The 22315-nt window shown below is 45.1% G+C and overlaps 1 protein-coding gene across 2 annotated transcripts; it reads left to right on the top strand.

Moving 5' to 3' along the window:
• The first annotated feature begins 325 nt into the window (after window positions 1–325).
• LOC106567021 (histone lysine demethylase PHF8) lies at window positions 326–22294 on the top strand. 2 transcript variants are annotated; one of them, XM_014135797.2, is made up of 21 exons: window positions 326–655; window positions 1451–1810; window positions 2724–2809; window positions 3167–3287; window positions 3704–3864; window positions 5870–6011; window positions 6292–6478; window positions 6787–6949; window positions 12194–12281; window positions 12504–12610; window positions 12727–12818; window positions 13014–13103; window positions 13574–13849; window positions 14062–14144; window positions 14252–14427; window positions 14864–15071; window positions 15445–15788; window positions 16182–16277; window positions 16483–16592; window positions 17907–18255; window positions 21802–22294. In XM_014135797.2, the coding sequence occupies exons 2-21, from the start codon at window positions 1713–1715 to the stop codon at window positions 21888–21890; spliced, it is 3066 nt and encodes a 1021-aa protein (XP_013991272.1). In that variant the 5' UTR covers window positions 326–655; window positions 1451–1712; the 3' UTR covers window positions 21891–22294. The 2 variants fall into 2 exon arrangements, with proteins under 2 accessions (XP_013991272.1, XP_045549258.1); XM_045693302.1 differs by having other exon boundaries at window positions 3158–3287.
• The last annotated feature ends 21 nt before the right edge of the window (window positions 22295–22315 follow it).

Raw genomic sequence — 22315 nt, 5'->3', positions numbered from 1 at the left:
TACTTTTTTTTTAAAGGTATCTGTGACCAACAGATGCATATGTGTATTCCCAGTCATGTGAAATCCATAGATTAGGGCTTAATTAATTCATTTCAATTGACTGATTTCCTTATATGAACCGTTAACTCTAAAATCTTTGAAATTGTTGCACTCATATTTTTATTCAGTATAATTACAGACCCAGGTTGTTATTGCAGTTATTACAGTGCGATAGCTGGTTATTACAATAATTACTCAACTGTAATGTAAATATTGTTTCATTTTGTGTGTAGGCCTACATTTGAAGTATTGATGTGCCGCTACTGTAGTTTTTAGTAGCGCAACTTTATTGTTCCTTCAACTACAGACAGTCTATGCGAGTGCTTTGAAATGGCGTTGATCCATCACAAATGTCTGTATTTCTGAGTTGTTTATAGTAACAGTGCTCATGTAGTGGTCTTTTAATCTTTTCAAACCCTGCAATATACATTTTGTGACTTAACCTACACACCTGGATATCATTTGTGGGGGAAAAAGACAATGCAGTAAGGGCTGTTTTTGAATACTTTGCGCTGCATAATAAGGCCTCATCGATCCTCAGCCTTTCGTAAGGATTTCAACCGATTTCAAATGCTTGGCCGGTGGCCTCTGCAGCAATCGGACAGTTTAAATCCCGGTAAGAAATTATTTCGGACCGATTTTCTGAACGTACAACTTACTTATAGGTAATTCAATGCTATTTTCACAATAAAGTAATATAAAATGCAATATAATTAGCTAAATCTAGACTTATCCGCTGTTTAGCTAACGTTACCAGCTAACTTAAGTTGCTAAGCTTAGCCAATGGTGGCTAGCATGTTGCGCTAACAACTAAGTTACTGTAGCGAATAAACAGCTGGCTATGTGTGGTCTTGAATTGCAACTAACGAAAAGATAGCGTTGAACTAATACACATTATTACCAGCTTGCTATGAATCGGTAACGTTCAATTACCTGCGCTTTTCGTTTGTTAGCTAGTTACGTTAGCATAGTCTAGGTACTTGCGAAAAGCCATTGTTAGCCAGGCTGCAGTGTTTACAAATCTAGCTACTATAGTTAGCTAGCTAAGCTGCTAACTGGCTAATGTTACTTTCCCTCCCCTAGTACTAGATAATTAGCCAGTTATTTGCCTGGATTCCAATTCATATGCGAGAGCTGTCAGACATTTTGCAAGGCATATCCCTCCCCATACATGTATTAGCCAGTTTAGAAGTGTTATTATTAGCTAGCTAACTTTTGTATTGCCTAATCGTGGGCTAACTTACTATTCAGACCCACTGCTAGCGAGCCAAGTATAGCAACTTACAGAGAGAACCTTCGGTCAGTAAAACGACTTAGAGGAGCTTATCTTTCTTATCCTCAAATTAACACCCACATCCCTGCAGACTTTTTGACAGATATGTTTGTGCTCTCTTCTTTCCCATTTCAACAGGTGCCTAATCATGGCGAATACAATGCATCATGTGTGACAGAAAGCAGTGGGCTAGGCACCTATTCCAAGTGAAGTGACACACCACAGTTAACCTGTTACTGGCACTGCCCTGTGCTGCTTCAGTACAAACGCCATTTGAACTATATATCTTTTTTCAGAGCTCAATGCAACCGTAAACTAATTCTAATTGCAAACTAGTGTCGTGCTGCCATATTCACAGAGTAGATTTAAGCCCAACTGTCAGTCAGTTTACACTCCCAGTATGGCGTCTGTTCCAGTGTACTGCCTGTGTCGCCTGCCCTACGATGTCACACGCTTTATGATCGAGTGTGACATATGTCAAGACTGGTTCCATGGAAGGTAAGTTATATTTCAGTTTCATTGAGCGTTACTACACTGAACAAAAATATAAACACAGCATGTAAAGTGTTTGTCCAATGTTTCATGAGTTGCAGTAAAATATCCCAGAAATGTACCATATGCACAAAAGGCTTATTTCTCAAAGATTTTGTGCACAAATTTGTTTACATCACTGTTAGTGAGCATTTATCCTTCTCCAAGATAGTCCATCCACCTAACAGGTGTGGCATATCAAGAAGCTGATTAAACAGCATGATCATTACACAGGTGAACCTAGTGCTGGGGACAATAAAAGGCCACTCTAAAATGTGCAGTTTTGTCACACAACGCTACAGATGTCTCAAATTATGAGGGAGCGTGCAATTGGCATGCAGACTGCAAGAATGTCCACCAGACCTTTTGTCAGAGAATTGAATGTTCATTTATCAACCATAAGCCACCTCAAACGTTGTTTTAGAGAATTTGGCAGTATGTCCAACCGGCCTCACAACCGCAGACCACGTGTATGGCGTTGTGTAGGGGCAAGCAGTTTGCTGATGTCAACGTTGTGAACAGAGTGCCCCATGGTGGCGGTGGGGTTATGGTATGGGCAGGCATAAGCTACAGACACAATTGTATTTTATCGATGGCAATTTGAATGCACAAAAGTACCATTACGAGATCCAGAGGCCCATTTTTTTTTTTAAAGGTATCTTTGACCAACAGATGCATATCAGTATTCCCAGTCATGTGAAATCCATATATTAGGGCCTAATAAATGTTTCAATTGCCTGATTTCCTCATATGAACTGTAACTCAGTACAATCGATGAAATTGGTGCATGTTGTGTTTATATTTTTGTTCAGTATAATTGCTGACTGTATACAGTGGGCTATGAGTACATTTTTGTTTGTTTGTTTGTTTGTTTGTTTAGTTGTGTTGGAGTGGAGGAAGACAAAGCAGCAGAGATTGACCTGTACCACTGTCCCAACTGTCAGGTCACCCATGGGCCCTCTGTCAGTAAGTGCCTCTCAGTCTCTTTGAATTTGCTTTCCAGGCTGTCTTTTTATATTTCACCCATATTTCAGACCTGTTTGAATCTGTAGCATCAGGTGTGCTAGTTCTGAATACATTCTGAATGGCTAGGGATACTCTAGGACAGGATTAGGAAACCAAGCTCTATAGAAATACACATGCCAATACACATACCAATTCCTCACTTCTGTCAGTTTTGTTACCTGGTCTGCCTTTAGTAATACTAGTAGTAGTAATGAAGGCCTTGTAGTAATAGTACAGTAGTAGTGTGGTTGTAATAGCACAAGTATTAGTAGCGTGGTTGTAATGCAAGTCTGTTGTTGTCCCCTGTATGTTCCACAGTGAGGAAGCGGCGTGGAGGTACCAAGCAGGCTGATGCTGGAGGAAGAGACACTTCTGGTCGACCGGTAAAGACGGGCAGTCCACAGTTTGTCAGGGAGCTACGAAGCCGCACCTTCCCAAGGTAAACCTCCCATATTACATTATGTCTATACGTGTTCATTCTCTTCCACACTTTCTTTTATTTAGCATGAACATTCACCTAAAATGACCGCCTCGCAGAGAAAGAACCCAACCCGACAGCTACAATGTAAATGATTTCATGCGTAGTGTTTTGCTTGCGTCCATACAGTAGAGCGTCTCAAAACTCTCTGAGTGATCGACAATATGGCTTTTGAATCTGCATTTTTTTTTTATTGTCAGATAATGTATCATTTCGAGTGGTACTTTAATAATTTTCTATAACTTTACAGTTCTGACCTGGTTCTCACCATAGAAGTTGAATTTTGCATCATAATACCATATCTGCCATATTGAGTGTACTGTTATTCTATTTCTCTGTGTCCCTCACTATTTTCCAATCTCTCTGTGTATGTGCAGTGCTGATGAGGTATTGTTAAAGCCGTCGGGGGCCCAGCTGACAGTGGAGTTCCTGGAAGAGCGCTCATTCAGTGTTCCTGTCATGGTCCTCAGGAGGGACGGCCTTGGGATGAACCTACCCCCGGGGAACTTCGGAGTCAACGACGTAGAGCACTACATCGGTAAAATTTTGGTTTCACATGCAGTTATTTTAATATTTGCTTGTTTTCCCCACATCATTAAATAGTTGTCTTCTATGGTACCTTTACCTACCTTAGTTGAATGCACTGACTCGAAGTAAGTCTCCCTGGATAAGGGCATCTGCTCAATTCAATGATTAAAATGTCAATGTAAACCTGCGACTCTAGATACAGTACAAGGCTCTGTCATACCTGCTCTTTAACTAGTCACGTCTCAACTTGACATGCCATTACCATAAGAGATACAGTGGGGGGGAAAAGTATTTGATCCCCTGCTGATTTTGTATGTTTGCCCACTGACAAAGAAAGGATCAGTCTATAATTTTAATGGTAGGTTTATTTCAACAGTGAGAGACAGAATAACAACAAAAATATCCAGAAAAACGTATGTCAGAAATGTTATAAATTGATTTGCATTTTAATGAGGGAAATAAGCGTTTCACCCCCTCTAAATCAGAAAGATTTCTGGATCCCAGGTGTCTTTTATACAGGTAACGAGCTGAGATTAGGAGCACACTCTTAAAGGGAGTGCTCCTAACCGCAGCTTGTTACCTGTAAAAAAGACACCTGTCCACAGAAGCAATCAATCAATCAGATTCCAAACTCTCCACCATGGCCAAGACCAAAGAGCTCTCCAAGGATGTCAGGGACAAGATTGTAGACTTACACAAGGCTGGAATGGGCTACAAGATCATCGCCAAGCAGCTTGGTGAGAAGGTGACAACATTTGTTGCGATTATTCGCAAATGGAAGAAACACAAAAGAACTGTCAATATCCCTCGGCCTGGGGCTCCATGCAAGATCTCACCTCGTGGAGTTGCAATGATCATGAGAACGGTGAGGAATCAGCCCAGAACTACACGGAGGATCTTGTCAATGATCTCAAGGCAGCTGGGACCATAGTCACCAAGAAAACAATTGGTAACACACTACGCCGTGAAGGACTGAAATCCTGCAGCGCCCGCAAGGTCCCCCTGCTCAAGAATACATATACATGCCCATCGGAAGTTTGCCAATGAACATCTGAATGACTCAGAGGACAACTGGTGAAAGTGTTGTGGTCAGATGAGACCAAAATGGAGCTCTTTGACATCAACTCGCCGTGTTTGGAGGAGGAGGAATGCTGCCTATGACCCCAAGAACACCATCTCCACCGTCAAACATGGAGGTGGAAACATTATGCTTTGGGGGTGTTTTTCTGCTAAGAGGACAGGACAACTTCACCACATCAAAGGGACGATGGACGGGGCCATGTACCGTCAAATCTTGGGTGAGAACCTCCTTCCCTCAGCCAGGGCATTGAAAATGGGTCGTGGATGGGTATTCCAGCATGACAATGACCCAAAACACACGGCCAAGGCAACAAAGGAGTGGCTCAAGAAGAAGCCCATTAAGGTCCTGGAGTGGCCTAGCCAGTCTCTAGACCTTAATCCCATAGAAAATCTGTGGAGGGAGCTGAAGGTTCGAGCTGCCAAACGTCAGCCTCGAAACGTTAATGACTTGGAGAAGATCTGCAAAGAGGAGTGGGACAAAATCCCTCCTGAGATGTGTGCAAACCTGGTGGCCAACTACAAGAAACATCTGACCTCTGTGATTGCCAACAAGGGTTTTGCCACCAAGTACTAAGTCATGTTTTGCAGAGGGGTTAAATACTTATTTCCCTCATTAAAATGCAAATCATTTTATAACATTTTTGACATGTGTTTCTCAGGATGTTTTTGTTGTTATTCTGTCTCTCACTGTTCATATAAACCTACCATTAAAATTATAGACTGATCATTTCTTTGTAAGTGGGCAAATGTACAAAATCAGCAGGGGATCAAATACTTTTTTCCCCCACTGTATAAGCTAGAGTAAACTACAGTCTTATCTTGCACAACAAGACCTCTGTGAAGTTGAGATGTATATGATCACGGTGCAGGAATAAAGCACTCTGTGTGGGGAGCGGCAAGACGTGTTTTGTTTGTTGATTGCGTGTTGTCTATAGGTCCGGACAGGGAGATTGATGTGATTGACGTGTCTCGCCAAGCTGACCTGAAGATGCGCCTAGGGGACTTTGTGGAGTACTACAACAGCCCCAACAGAGACCGAGTCCTCAACGTCATCAGCCTAGAGTTCTCTGAGACCAGGTACACCACACTGCTTGTTCTTGTGTCAATGCAGTCCACTCATTGGTTGGTATTGCTCTCTAGGGGTCTTCCTTGTCACCAGTACATCATTTGGTTGAACAAAAGTTACATTTTGCCAGAGCCATACAGAGTAAGATATGGCTCTGTATAATATATATTTTTTGTAGATAAAAGTTGTTTAAGTACTGTTGCAGTTGTATAAAATGCTAGAATTCTTGGACTGAATTTGGTGTTTAATTACACAAAATTAATTACACAAAATGTCAATTTTCTGTCACAGGCTGTCAAATTTGGTGGAGACTCCGAAGATAGTGAGGAAGCTATCGTGGGTGGAGAACCTGTGGCCTGAGGAGTCCGTGTTTGAGCGGCCCAACGTCCAGAAGTACTGCCTCATGGGGGTCAAGGACAGCTACACAGACTTCCACATCGACTTCGGAGGTACCTCTGTCTGGTACCATGTACTACGGGTAAGAAGAGGGCAGTTATTGGGAAATCTTTTGGGCCAGATTGTGTAAAGGGACTGTTGGAACTAGACATTCTTCCTGCTGTGCTGACATGCATAATTGGAGCGTTATATACTAGGAGACTTAAGAGAGATAGAACATTTGAATGTATGATGTCCATGCCTGACTTTACCTTGTTCATCATTGTAATGCTGTGTCTGTCTGACGGATGAAAATTCTCTCCTTTTAACTCTTCCACTTTCACATTGATGTGGAAACGGAGAGGTTGATTAATGAGCACTGTTAGATACATGTCTACGTGTGTCTCTCAGGGTGAGAAGATCTTCTACCTGATCTCCCCCACGCCGGCCAACCTTGCCTTGTTTGAGCGCTGGAGCTCCTCGTCCAATCAGAACGAGATGTTCTTCGGGGACCAGGTGGACATGTGCTACAAGTGCTCTGTCAAACAGGGGAACACGCTCTTCATCCCAACAGGTATTCACCCTCTTCATTTACCCAGGTATTCAACAAAGTGTGGTCGGATGTTATGGTTTGTCTTCTGAAACAGGGACTAGTGCTGTGACAGGCCTGTTATTGCTTCTGGTGATGTGTTTTACATACAGTGCATTCCTGGTGGAGCTTGTCAGAACTCCATATATTATGTGCCAGTTTACATACAGTACCAGTCAAAAGTTTGTCACACCTACTCATTCAAGAGTTTTTCGTAATATTTATTATTTTCTACATTGTAGAATAATAGTGAAGGCATCAAAACTATGAAATAACACATATGGAGTCATGTAGTAACCAAAATACATTTAAACAAATCAAAATGTATTTTATATTTGAGATTCTTCAAAGTAGCCACCCTTTGCCTTGATGACAGTTTTGCACACTCTTGGCATTCTCTCAACCAGCTTCATGAGTAATGCTTTTCCAACAGTCTTGAAGGAGTTCCCACATATGCTGCACTTGTTGGCTGCTTTTCCTTCACTCTGTGGTCCAACTCATCCCCAACCATCTCAATTGGGTTGAGGTCGGGTGGTTATGGAGGCCAGGTCATCTGATGCAGCACTCCATCACTCTCCTTGGTCAAATAGCCCTTACACAGCCTGGAGGTGTGCTGGAAGGATTACTTTATCCTATCCTAGGTATTCCTTAAAGAGGTGGGGTTTCAGGTGTCTCCGGAAGGTGGTGATTGACTCCGCTGTCCTGGCGTCGTGAGGGAGCTTGTTCCACCATTGGGGTGCCAGAGCAGCGAACAGTTTTGACTGGGCTGAGCGGGAACTGTGCTTCCTCAGAGGTAGGGGGGCCAGCAGGCCAGTGGTGGATGAACGCAGTGCCCTTGTTTGGGTGTAGGGCCTGATCAGAGCCTGAAGGTATGGAGGTGCCGTTCCCTTCACAGCTCCGTAGGCAATCACCATGGTCTTGTAGCGGATGCGAGCTTCAACTGGAAGCCAGTGGAGAGAGCGGAGGAGCGGGGTGACGTGAGAGAACTTGGGAAGGTTGAACACCAGACGGGCTGCGGCGTTCTGGATGAGTTGTAGGGGTTTAATGGCACAGGCAGGGAGCCCAGCCAACAGCGAGTTGCAGTAATCCAGACGGGAGATGACAAGTGCCTGGATTAGGACCTGCGCCGCTTCCCGTGTGAGGCAGGGTCGTACTCTGCGAATGTTGTAGAGCATGAACCTACAGGATCGGGTCACCGCCTTGATGTTAGTGGAGAACGACAGGGTGTTGTCCAGGATCACGCCAAGGTTCTTAGCACTCTGGGAGGAGGACACAAGGGAGTTGTCAACCGTGATGGCGAGATCATGGAAGGGGCAGTCCTTCCCCGGGAGGAAGAGCAGCTCCGTCTTGCCGAGGTTCAGCTTGAGCTGGTGATCCGTCATCCACACTGATATGTCTGACAGACATGCAGAGATGCGATTCGCCGCCTGGTTATCAGAAGGGGGAAAGGAGAAGATTAATTGTGTGTTGTCTGCATAGCAATGATAGGAGAGACCATGTGAGGATATGACAGAGCCAAGTGACTTGGTGTATAGCGAGAATAGGAGAGGGCCTAGAACAGAGCCCTGGGGGACACCAGTGGTGAGAGCGCATGGTGCGGAGACAGATTCTCGCCACGCCACCTGGTAGGAGCGACCTGTCAGGTAGGACGCAATCCAAGCGTGGGCCGCGCCGGAGATGCCCAACTCGGAGAGGGTGGAGAGGAGGATCTGATGGTTCACAGTATCAAAGGCAGCAGATAGGTCTAGAAGGATGAGAGCAGAGGAGAGAGAGTTAGCTTTAGCAGTGCGGAGAGCCTCCGTGACACAGAGAAGAGCAGTCTCAGTTGAATGCCCAGTCTTGAAACCTGACTGATTAGGATCAAGAAGGTCATTCTGAGAGAGAGAGCAGGAGAGCTGGCCAAGGACGGCACGTTCAAGAGTTTTTGGAGAGAAAAGAAAGAAGGGATACTGGTCTGTAGTTGTTGACATCGGAGGGATCGAGTGTAGGTTTTTTCAGAAGGGGTGCAACTCTCGCTCTCTTGAAGACGGAAGGGACGTAGCCAGCGGTCAAGGATGAGTTGATGAGCGAGGTGAGGAAGGGGAGAAGGTCTCCGGAAATGGTCTGGAGAAGAGAGGAGGGGATAGGGTCAAGTGGGCAGGTTGTTGGGCGGCCGGCCGTCACAAGACGCGAGATTTCATCTGGAGAGAGAGGGGAGAAAGAGGTCAAAGCACAGGGTAGGGCAGTGTGAGCAGGACCAGCGGTGTCGTTTGACTTAGCAAACGAGGATCGGATATCGTCAACCTTCTTTTCAAAATGGTTGACGAAGTCATCCGCAGAGAGGGAGGAGGGGGGAGGGGGAGGAGGATTCAGGAGGGAGGAGAAGGTAGCAAAGAGCTTCCTAGGGTTAGAGGCAGATGCTTGGAATTTAGAGTGGTAGAAAGTGGCTTTAGCAGCACAGACAGAAGAGGAGAATGTAGAGAGGAGTGAGTGAAAGGATGCCAGGTCCGCAGGGGAGGCGAGTTTTCCTCCATTTCCGCTCGGCTGCCCGGAGCCTTGTTCTGTGAGCTCGTAGTGAGTCGTCGAGCCACGGAGCAGGAGGGGAGGACCGAGCCGGCCTGGAGGATAGGGGACAGAGAAAATCAAAGGATGCAGAAAGGGAGGAGAGGAGGGTTGAGGAGGCAGAATCAGGAGATAGGTTGGAGAAGGTTTGAGCAGAGGGAAGAGATGATAGGATGGAAGAGGAGAGAGTAGCGGAGAGAGAGAGCGAAGGTTGGGACGGCGCAATACCATCCGAGTAGGGGCGGAGTGAGAAGTGTTGGATGAGAGCAAGAGGGAAAAGGATACAAGGTAGTGGTCGGAGATTTGGAGGGGAGTTGCAATGAGATTAGTGGAAGAACAGCATCTAGTAAAGATGAGGTCAAGCGTATTGCCTGCCTTGTGAGTAGGGGGGGAAGGTGAGAGGGTGAGGTCAAAAGAGGAGAGGAGTGGAAAGAAGGAGGCAGAGAGGAATGAGTCAAAGGTAGACGTGGGGAGGTTAAAGTCACCCAGAACTGTGAGAGGTGAGCCATCCTCAGGAAAGGAACTTATCAAGGCGTCAAGCTCATTGATGAACTCTCCAAGGGAACCTGGAGGGCGATAAATGATAAGGATGTTAAGCTTGAAAGGGCTGGTAACTGTGACAGCATGGAATTCAAATGAGGAGATAGACAGATGGGTCAGGGGAGAAAGAGAGAATGTCCACTTGGGAGAGATGAGGATTCCAGTGCCACCACCCGCTGGCTCGATGCTCTAGGGGTATGCGAGAACACGTGGGCAGACGAAGAGAGAGCAGTAGGAGTAGCAGTGTTATCTGTGGTAATCCATGTTTCCGTCAGCGCCAGGAAGTCTAAGGACTGGAGGGTAGCATAGGCTGAGATGAACTCAGCCTTGTTGGCTGCAGACCGGCAGTTCCAGAGGCTGCCGGAGACCTGGAACTCCACGTGGGTCGTGCGCGCTGGGACCACCAGGTTAGAGTGGCAACGGCCACGCGGTGTGAAGCGTTTGTATGGCCTGTGCAGAGAGGAGAGAACAGGGATAGACAGACACATAGTTGACAAGCTACAGAAGTGTTGTTTCTTGTATTATTGTCTCCTGTGTCTTTAGAGAACTGTTTCACTTTGATATCCTTTAATAAATAAGTAATGATGGACTGTCATTTCTCTTTGCTTATTTGAGCTGTTCTTGCCATAATATGGACTTGGTATTTTACCAAATAGGGCTATCTTCTGTATACCAACCTTACCTTGTCACAACACAACTGATTGGCTCAAACGCATTAAGAAGGGAAGAAATTCCACAAATTAACTTTCAACAAGGCACACCTGTTAAAATGAAATGCATCCAGGTGAGTACTTCATGTAGCTGGTTGAGAGAATGCCAAGTGTGTGCAAAGCTGTCATCAAGGCAAAGAAAGGGTGGCTGCTTTGAAGAATCTGAAATATAAAATATATTTTGATTTGTTTATCCGTTTTTTTGGTTACTACATGATTCCATATGTGTTATTTCATAGTTTTGATGTCTTCACTATTATTCTACAATGTAGAAAATAGTCAAAATAAAGAAAAACCCTTGAATGAGTAGGTATGTCCAAACTTTTAACTGGTAGCGTACAGTTGAAGTCGGAAGTTTACATACACTTGTTGGAGTCATTTACATACACTTGTTGTTGGAGTCATTAAAACTCGTTTTTCAACCACTCCACAAATTTCTTGTTAAACAAACTATAGTTTTGGCAAGTCGGTTAGGACATCTACTTTGCATGACACCAGTAATTTTTCCATCAATTGTTTACAAACAGATCATTTCACTTATAATTCACTGTATCACAATTCCAGTGGGTCAGAAGTTTACATACACTAAGTTGACTGTGCCTTTAAACAGCTTGGAAAATTCCAGAAAATGATGTCATGGCTTTAGAAGCTTCTGGTAGGCTAATTGACATAATTTGAGTCAATTGGAGGTGTACCTGTGGATGTATTTCAAGGCCTACCTTCAAACTCGGTGCGTCTTTGCTTGACATGGGAAAATCAAAAGAAATTAGGCAAGACCTAAGAAAAAAAATGGTAGACCTCCACAAGTCTGGTTCATCCTTGGGAGCAATTTCCAAACGCCTGAAGGTACCACGTTCATCTGTACAAACAATAGTATGCAAGTTTAAACACCATGGGACCACACAGCTGTCATACCGCTCAGGAAGGAGACGCGTTCTGTCTCCTAGAGATGAATGTACTTTGGTGCGAAAAGTGCAAATCAATTCCAGAACAACAGCAAAGGACCTTGTGAAGATGCTGGAGGAAACGGGTACAAAAGTATCTATATCCACAGTAAAACGAGTCCTATGTCGACAACCTGAAAGGCCGCTCATCAAGGAAGAAGCCACTGCTCCAAAACCGCCATAATATAGCTTGACTTCGGTTTGCAACTGCACATGGGGACAGAGATTGTACTTTTTGGAGAAATGTTCTCTGGTCTGTTGAAAAAATATATAACTGTTTGGCCATAATGACCATCGTTATGTTTGGAGGAAAAAGGGGAAGCTTGCAAGCCGAAGAACATCATCCCAACCGTGAAGCATGTTGTGGGGGTGCTTTGCTGCAGGAAGGACTGGTTCACTTCACAAAATAGATGGCATCATGAGGAAGGATTTTTTTTTTTTTACCTGTATATGCCTGAGGGTTTTCAATGTACCTGTGTGTCTCTCTCTCTCAGGATGGATCCATGCTGTACTGACTCCTGTGGACTGCGTGGCTTTCGGAGGGAATTTCCTACACAGTCTCAACATTGACATGCAGCTCCGGTAAGTCCCTTCACTCCTGCCTCCTACTAAAACGTGAGTCGCATCACTTGCAGTACTCAGTTTATCTGAACTGATCATAGCAACCTTTCTCTACCGTTCATAACTACAATGCCATTTTGAAAATGGCTCACTCAATACATTTCCATTACCGTTGTACTATACATTCCAATTATCAAATGTTTATAACCATTCACCCTGTGTTCTGTCTTCTTTCCCCATCAGAGCGTATGAAATAGAGAAGAGGTTGAGTACAGCTGACCTGTTCAGTTTCCCAAACTTTGAGACGGTGTGCTGGTATGTTGGCAAGCACCTGCTTGACACATTCAGAGGTGAGGTGCTTCATGATAAACCATGCTTTTTCCCCCTCTGCTCTCTAATGAACTGCATTTCTTTGGGCAATGTTTGTCAAGAACCTTGATAACTTCTATGTTGGTCTACATTGCAGGTCTGAGAGAGAACCGCAGACACCCTGCTACCTACCTGGTCCACGGAGCCAAGGCCCTCAACAACGCTTTCCGTACCTGGACACGCAAAGAGGTAGCTCTTTACTGTAGGCCCCCTTATGTCTGCATTCATCAAGCCTTTATAGCAGCCACTGAAGACGTTATAACATCCTTCATTGGCAGTCGTAAACATTATGAACAATGGCACAAGATGTCAGGAAGCTAGTTGTAATGGGCGCTATAGTCCTTTGTGTCTTATGGTGCCGTTATTTTTTTGTCCTCCCGCCAGTCGCTGACTGACCACGAGGTGGAGATTCCAGAGACCATTAAGACTCAGCAGCTGGTCAAGGACCTGGCCAAGGAGATACGACTGGTGGAGGTAAGCTGGCCTGGGGAGGTGGAGACACTATTTCATTTTTTAAAATTGATTATATTTATTTATTTAACCTTTTATTTAACTAGGCAAGTCAGTTAAGAACAAATTCTTATTTACGACGACGGCCTACCTCGGCCAAACATGGACGACGCTGGGCCAATTGTGCGCCGCCCTATGGAACTCCCAATCACAGCCAGATGTGATTCAGCCTGGATTCAAACCAGGGACTGTAGTGACGCTTCTTGCACTGAGATGCAGTGCCTTAGACCGCTGCACCACTCGGGAGCCCAAAAGAGTACACTTAGGCAAACTGATCCAAGCTACTGGACTGGCCTAGTTGTTCATCTACCATAATATCTGAGCCAGTACAGTTCAGGTCACCACTATAGTGAGTCCCTATCAGGCATATGAGTGCGTATGAATTAATTTCAGTCTGGCTTACTGAGAGTGCTCTGTCCTCTCTGCCACTCCAGGACATCTTCCAGCAAGGCCGTCCTGCGGCTCCTTTCACCTCTACACAGGGCTTCCCCTCGCCCCTCCCCAAAGCCTCCCCTCTAGCCGTCTCCCAGAGCCCTGGCCGCCCCCCGGGGAAGAAGAGAGGCCCCAAACCCAAGGATGTGTCCCCCAGCCCCAAAAAGAAGGGCCAAAAGGGCTTAATGAAAGAGGCAGGAGAGCTGGACCTCCTGGAGATCCACACCAAACACACACTGAAGAAATGCCAATCTGGTAACAAGAAAAACAAGAACAAGGTACGTCTGTTCAATTGGTGATTGATGTACCTTGTCCCTGTCAAATACATTTAATAAATGAAATGTAAATTAAATAGTCCTTTTACCTAAAAGGAAAATCCCTCTGGGACAAAGAAAGTTGAAAGTTTTATTCAGCTCTGAACCTGAGTACAGTGTTTGTTTGCATGGATTTGTGATGCTAATGGGTGCTTGTGATTTCTCTTCATCTCCAGTTTGAGCTACCCTTGGAGGAGTTCCAGGGGAAAATGAGCAAGAGCAAACTGAAGCTGGTGCTGACCAACGGCAAAATACAGGGGTAAGACTGGGGTGTCAGGCGACCTCTTTATCTCTTATCACGTTCCGTTTGCATTTGACATTGTGTCATCGACACGTTCATAGAAGTTTCTTTCTTTCCGACCACAGGAGGAAGGGTGGTCGTTCGGGCGGCAGTAACAGTGCCGGCCGTGCACCTCACTTCCAGCACCATGCTATGGGAGGGTCTGCCCTGTCAGACTTTGAATCAGAGGACGAGCTACAGATTGACGAGACACCTCCTCCACGACGCAAGGCTGCGGGGTCCAGCAAGAAGAAACTTAGTGGTAAGTTTACATGATATAGTACAAATGGAAATATACTTCGAGAGCACTTCTTTCGTGATAGCATTACTAAGCAATAAAAAAACATTTTCTGATCTTGTTGGGGCATTCGGTTCAGCCTTCTGAGCCTTGAGGCTAAATTGATAAGAAAGCAATAAAAACACTTTTTAGGCGTACTTTGGGATAGAGTGACCTAATCTACCAGTCAGTTATATCATTGGTGTCTGGGGCAGGTTTGGTCCGTTGGTGGAGCAAGGAACAAACTATAAACTCGTATGTATGCCTGTATCGTTTTCCATCAGAGCACATGTTGTAACAACCTTTTGCTAAGAAAAACGTACAAATGTAGCATTTCAATTAGTTCCTCCCCATTTCACACAGTTTCAAATAGTATTCTTCCATTTTTTTTGCCTACTGAACAAGACCCTGTTTCCTTCAGGTCTTCCAAGGAAGCTGCCGAGGGCCAAGCCATGCTCTGACCCCCATCGCATCAGAGAACCAGGAGAGGTGGACTTTGACATTGAGGAGGACTACACCACAGATGAGGAGGAGACCATGACTGTCCATGGCGTAAAGGGTGGAGCAGGGGGAATCCTGGACCTGCTGAAAGCCAGCAAACAGGTGGCAGGGCTGGACTCTGCACTCAGGTAGGGCCTGACTGACACTTCTGGACATTTCAGAAACCTCAATCATATTGTTTTATTCTCAATACCAGCCCTCTGCAACTTGTGTTCAGATATTCTGAGCAGTCAGACTACCACGTATTGTCTTATCCATTTGAACTCAAGTCAATCATTCGAAAAATGTATTTGCGTTCTGCCTTGGCATCAGATTGCCAATGGAAAAATGTATCCAAAATGGGAGCCAATGAAGTTGGGAGGATGAATGTTTCACTCACTGCCTTCATAAACAGAACAGGTTAACTTGCGTAATATACATTTTTGCAACATATGTCCTCTACATTTTAGTGCTGTTTGTGTGGTGATCACTCATCTCTTGTCCTCCCTCTCCACCCTCCAGTGAGGAAGCCCCAGCCTCTCCCAGCACACGAGATGCCATCCAGGGCATGCTCTCCATGGCCAACCCTCCATCCTCTTCCTCCTCCTCCTCTTCCTCCTCTTCCTCCCCTCGGTCTGTCTCCGGAGGGCTTTCTGAGGGCCTGGGCATGGTCAAAGAGAAAGGAGGGCGGGCCGTGTGGGTGACAGGAGCCAATAAGAGCAGAGGGGGGGGAGCCTCCAAAGAGAAGACAACGTTCCAACGCCCTGGGAAGCGGCCTGTCAAGCGGCCGGCCCGTCACCTTAGCGACGAGGACAGCCCAGACGAGCAGGAAACTCTGGGCACCTGTTTTAAAGACGCCGAGTATGGTGAGTCAGAGGAAGAATCTCAATTGAGATTCTCCCATAGGCTGTGTGCGTCCCAAATGGCAGCCTATTCCCTGTATAGTGCACTCCTTCTGACCAGGTGAGTCATAGGAGGAAGGAGCACAAGAACATACCCCCGGCCTGGCTACTGCTCAGACTACTCCCCTCGCCCTGGCTGCATTACTTTTGGAATGGTCTCAAATTTGCACCCTCCGCCAAACTGGTTCCCCAGGTGAGCTAAAACAAATGCACGAACATTGGGTTTGGCTCACCTGGGAACTAAGTCATGGTCTAATCAAGGCACTATGATGGATACTAAACGAAATGATCCAATGATGTCACCGTCATTATCCTGCCTGCCTGCTCAACCCTCCTAAACAACTGTGTGTGTTTCAGTCTATCCCTCCCTAGAGTCTGATGAGGAGGACCATGCCAACAAGGCCAAGATGAAGAGGAAGAAAAACTGGGACGACACTCCTTGGAGCCCCAAAGGTACTCACTACTCAACCCCTTTTCAATGGGTTGTCAACTTAGTCACTGAATGTTAGACAGTGGACATGTTTCATGACCAAACCGACAGCGAAGGACATTTGTTGATACTTGTTGAACATGTAGTAACCATCTGTAGGCGGACTCTCCAAATAAAGTGTTACCAATCATTGATTAATTCCGCTAACATATTTTCATGTTCCCTCAGCCCGGGTAACCCCCACTCTGCCAAAACAGGAGCGCCCAGTGAGGGAGGGGGCCAGAGTGGCGTCTGTAGAGACTGGCCTTGCTGCAGCTGCTGCCAAACTGGCACAACAGGTGAGATGAGAGGAGGGGAAATACTTTTGGTCATGTAGTGTATGTGGACACTTGCTCGTCCAACATCTCATTCCAAAACGATGGGCATTAATATGGAGTTGGTCCCCCCCTTTGCTGCTATAACAGCCCCCACTCTTCTGGGAAGGCTTTCCACTAGATGTTGGAACTTTGCTGCGAGGACTTGCTTCCATTCAGCCACGAGCATTATTGAGGTCGGGCACTGATGTTGGGAGATGAGGCCTGGCTCGCAGTCGGCGTTCCAATTCATCCCAAAGGTGTTCGATGGGGTTGAGGTCAGGGCTCTGTGCAGGCCAGATCGCGACAAACCATCACTCCTAAGAACGCGTTTCCACCACTCCAGCCGACGCTTGGCATTAGGCATGGTGATCTTAGGCTTGCGTGCAGCTGCTCGGCCATGGAAACCCATTTCATGAAGCTCCGACGAACATTTGTTGTGCTGACGTTGCTTCCAGAGGAGGTTTCGAACTCTGTAGTGAACGTTGCAACCGAGGACAGACAATTTTTTTACGCGCTTCAGCACTCGGCGGTCCCGTTCTGTGAGCTTGTGTGGCTTACCACTTCGCAGCTGAGCAGTTGTTGCTCCTAGACGTTTCCACTTCACAATAACAGCACTTACAGTTGACCTTCGGCAGCTCTAGCAGGGCAGAAATTTGACAAACTGACTTGTTGGAAAGGAGGCATCCTATAGCGGTGCCACGTTTAAAGTCACTGAGCTCTTCAGTAAGGCCATTCTACTGTCAATGTTTGTCTATGGAGATTGCATGGCGGTGTGCTCAATTTTATACAACTGTCATCATCGGGTGTGGCTGAAATAACCAAATCCACAAATTTGAAGCGGTGTCCACATACTTTTGTATATAGTGTATGTTAGGGGACAGTTTGGGACAAGTTTATGTTCTGAGAGTGGTAGGGCAGGTAGCGGTAGTGCCCTTTACTAAATCTTACACCCATTCAAATACATTTTGAAGGCTCCTGAGTGACGCAGCGGTCTAAGGCGCTACATCTCAGTGCTAGAGGCGTCACTAATGACCCTGGTTCGATTCCAGGCTGTATCACAACCGGCCATGATTGAGAGTCCCATAGGGCGACGCACAATTGGCCCGGTGTAGGCCGTCATTGTAAATAAGAATTTGTTCTTAACTGACTTGCCTAGTTAAATAAAAAAATTAAGATGTGACAATCACCAAAAACAGACAAATGAGAGCCAAATGTTGAGATGCTACCCTCTGAGGAGCTAGGGAATATGATTGAATGTCAACTGCTGTCTAATATTTCTATTGTTTATTCATCCAGGAGATCCAGAAACCCACCAAGAGGAAGTACACCAAAAAGCCCCGCCCCGTTGCCCCACCACAGCCACCTCCTCAGGCCGAGCCGTCCCCTCCGTCCCCCCCTCTAGCCCCGGAGCCTCCCACCCCTGACTTAAGCCCTGAGCAGAGGGTGGAGTGCTACTCTGCCAGCCTACTGGACCATGAGTACACGGCGGGCCCTGGGGGCCCCAGAGGGAGTGCGGCTATGGCTCCTGGGGTGTTCCTCACCTCCAGACGACCCTCCCTCTCCCCCCAGAACAGCAGCACTTACTCCCCCTCGGCAGCCTCCCCCGCTGGGCTAGCTAGTCCCGGCAGCGCTGGAGCTGGTGGAGGTAAGTACATAAGTGCTTGGGGTAATTGTCTTGCTGGAAGATCCACTTTTGGCCAACTTGCTGCATCCTGGCAGAGGCAACAAGGTTTTGGGCAAAATGTCCTGGTACTGGGTAAAGTTTGATGCCGTTGACCTTATTTTCTGTATACGCATCCTTCTTTCAACGCCAAACCAACCACTGGTGTGCGTGGCCAATGAGCTCAAGACATTTCAGTCTAAAACCTGGTTGCCTCTGCCAGGAGGATGAAACCTGGCCACAAGTGGATCTTCCAGCAAGACAATTACCCTAAGAACACATCAAAATCCACAAAGAAATGGTTAATTGACCACAAAATCAACATTTTGCAATAGCCATCTGTCTCTGGACTTGAACACAATTGAAAACCTGTGGTTTGAATTGAAGAGGGAAGTCCATAAGCACTGACAAAGGATATCAAGGATCTGGAAAGTTGCTGTATAGATGAATGGTCTAAGATCCCTCCCAATTGGGGCGGCAGGTAGCCTAGTGGTTAGAGCATTGGACTAGTAACCGAAAGGTTGCAAGATTGAATCCCCGAGCTGACAAGGTAAAAATCTGTCGTTCTGCCCCTGAACAAGGCAGTTAACCCACTGTTCCTAGGCCGTCATTGAAAATAAGAATTTGTTCTTAACTGACTTGCCTAGTTAAGTAAAATATGTTCTCCAATCTCATAAAATATTTTAGAAAAAGGCTCAGTACCGTTCTCCTCGCAAAGGGGATGGTGCTGAAGTATTGGAAATAAGGGTGCCAATCATTTGGACCTCTATCTTTTTGAGAGAACATATTACTTGTTAAAATCTCTTTCTCTGAGCAATTGTATAAGTATAATAATATACACAACAACAAAAAACACAACATGTAAAGACATTTTTCATACACACAAAAATATAATTTTCCTCATTTTGTGGAGACGTTTGTTTACATCCCTGTTAGATTATCTTGGCAAAGGAGAAATGTTCACTATCTACTAGACAGGTGTGGCATATCAAGAAGTATGATCATTACACAGGTGCACCTTGTGCTGTGGACAATAAAGGCCACTCTAAAATGTGCAGTTTTGTCACACAACACAATGCCACAGATGTCTCAAGTTTTGAGAGCGCGTGCAATTGGCATGCTGACTGCAGGAATGTCCACTAGAGCTGTTTCCAGATAATTTAATGTTAATTTCTCTGCCATAAGCCGCATCCAACGTCGTTTTTGAGAATTTGGCAGTACGTCCAACTGGTCTCACAGCCTCAGACCACATGTAACCACGCCAGCCCAGGACCTCCACATCTGGCTTCTTCACGTGCGGGATCGTCTGAGGCCAGCCACCTGGACAGCTGATGAAACTGCGGGTTTGCAGATTGTCAGAAACTGTCAGAAACTGTCTCAGGGAAGCTCGGCTGCGTGCTCGTCGTCCTCACCAGGATCTTGACCTGACTGCAGTATGGCATTGTAACCGACTTTTGTGGGCAAATGCTCACCTTCGATGGCCACTGACATGCTGGAGAAGTGTGCTCATCACAGATTAATCCCGATTTCAACTGTACTGGGCAGTTGGCAAACAGCGTGTATGGCATCGTGTGGGCGAGCGGTTTGCTGATGTCAACGTTATGAACAGAGGGCTCTGTCAATGATTGGTAGAACAGAGATATCATGACGAGATCCTGAGGCCCATTGTCATGCCATTCATCCACCGCCATCACCTCATGTTTCAGCTTGATAATGCACAGTCCCATTTTGCAAAGATCTGAACACAATTCCTGGAAGCTGAAAATGTCCCAGTACTTCCATGCCCTGCATACTCACCATACATGTCACCCATTGAGCATGTTTGGGATGCTCTGGTTCGACGTGTACGACAGCATGTTCCAATTCCCGCCAATATCCAGCAACTTCGAGCAGTGGGACTACATTCCACAGGCCACAATCAACAGCCTGATCAACTTTATGCGAAGGAGATGTGTCGCGCTGCTTGAGGCAAATGGTGGTCACACCAGATACTGACTGGTTTTCTGATCCACACCCCTACTTTTTGAAAAGATCTCTGTGACCAACAGATGCATATCTGTATTCCCAGTCATGTGAAATCCATAGATTAGGGCCTAATGAATTTATTACAATTAACAGATTTCCTTATATGAACTGTAACTGAGTAAAATCTTTGAAATTGTTGATTGTTGCGTTTATTTTTGTTCAGTGTAATCTTCCCTTTTTTTCATACACAATATAGTTGACATCAGACATCATGAAAATAAATGAACCATTTTTTGGGGGGTCTAACGCACAGCTGACGGAATGACGACAATCCAGCGCAGCAGCAGCACAGACATAGAATAGGCTTGCTTCATCTAACCCTGGCAATTTGACTGGTTAACTAATTCGTGCACTCACAATGGCTGCCTGGTATTGTGATGCAATAATTTCTATGGTAATGTGAATGTTCATTCAAATGATGTTTAACTGATGTGCCTCATGCAATGGAATGTATTTTTTTTTTGTATGGATGTCAACCCCAACACATGTTCATGTCATTGTTACCGATCAACTACATTACAGTTATGCTAACCATCTTATACAAACGTTAGTTAGCATTTAGTAGTCACTTCTACATGTTATGTAGCAAATATATCCAAATTGGACTGAAGTAAGCACATTGTGGGCCTGTTACAGTACATAAAACATGAAGGCTTTGGCAAATATCCACTATGTTAGATCAGATTTGTTGAATGTTCTCCAATCTGGTAAATGGAACTTCTGCGTTCCAATGACTCCTTTACCACATCTATGGCTGCCAGTCAACCCATTATGCCATCATAGAATGAGGACGCCTATTCTATTAATTATATTTCTATGGCAGCACATGCAGTCAGATGCGGAGGAGAGGAGAAAATGTGCACCCCCCGCCCAAACAGTTATTACAGTGACAGCGGTCATTTGGCTGACCAATTACCATCATCCAAAATTCCACAGTCATCACTTACCTATTTTTTTTGCTCATCTTTAGTCTTTATTAAGGGTGCCAATAATTTCGGTCATGGCTGTAGAAACACACGGGTAACTTCACAGCACATAGACATGAGCTCAGGGGTTAAAATTCTTTCTCCGTCACTGTGACTGATTTCTTTCATATGGATTCATTTTTGTTCATTATTTTAATAATAAATGTTTTTATCCAATTGAAAAGGACTGTAATTGGTAAAACTTGCAGAGTACATGTACAAATGATCCTCTTTCCCTAAAAGCATGATGGTCATTACTTTATTTTATTTTTTTTACTGCATGAAAGTGAAAGTTAACTTGGCCCCACAGAAAAGCAATCTGAGATCGATTTTTCTGTTGTTGCTGTAACCCCTGTGAGTTGTGTTCATTAGGGCACACAACAGAAAACATTTCAGAGCGGAAAATGAAAATTACCTGTCCAGATAATCCTTCCCTGCTTCAGCCTGTTTTCCTCCATTTGGTGTCTAATGAACAGGATTCACAAATGTGACAGTGTTTTCTTACCCATTGACTTATTCCTTCTTTCTACCTCCATCTCAGGGAAACGTCCAAAGAAAGGACTTGCAACAGCAAAACAGAGACTAGGAAAGATTCTGAAAATACACCGCAATGGGAAGCTTCTCCTGTGAGAGGTGGTTCGGGAGATATGGACGGATGGAGGACAGATGGATGTAAATTAAAGAGGACCTGAAAGACATGACTGCTTTAAGAGAGACTGTTTATATTTTTTAATCTATAATTCAATTTTTTTTCATCTGGTATCTTCACCTGCACCTGTCATCCACTCATGTTCTCACTCTATACCCCTTTCCAGTCCTCTTAATAATTCAGAATTGATTGAATCTATATAGCTGTTTTGTAGCGCTGAAATAGTCAGCCTTCTACTTTGGTACTCTGCTTTCACATTTGGTATTATTCATACTTTGATATGAATATATATATATATATACACACACTACCGTTCAAAAGTTTGGGGTCACTTAGAAATGTCCCTGTATTTTAAAGAAAAGCATTTTTTGTCCATTAAAATAACATCAAATTGATCAGAAATACA

This window comes from Salmo salar, chromosome ssa13 (assembly GCF_905237065.1).
Source record: "Salmo salar chromosome ssa13, Ssal_v3.1, whole genome shotgun sequence".
Classification (NCBI taxonomy): Eukaryota; Metazoa; Chordata; class Actinopteri; order Salmoniformes; family Salmonidae; genus Salmo; species Salmo salar.
The sequence above is the reverse complement of the archived record's forward strand: the minus strand, read 5'-3'. Positions and strand labels throughout refer to the sequence as shown.

Bases quoted from the DNA above. Each gene is read 5' to 3' on its own strand.
- LOC106567021 (XM_045693302.1), top strand. From the start codon at position 1,713: ATGGCGTCTGTTCCAGTGTACTGCCTGTGTCGCCTGCCCTACGATGTC. The intron at 6,012-6,291 runs GTACACCACACT...TTTCTGTCACAG, and splicing joins CTAGAGTTCTCTGAGACCAG to GCTGTCAAATTTGGTGGAGA. The intron at 14,428-14,863 runs GTAAGTTTACAT...TGTTTCCTTCAG, and splicing joins CAGCAAGAAGAAACTTAGTG to GTCTTCCAAGGAAGCTGCCG.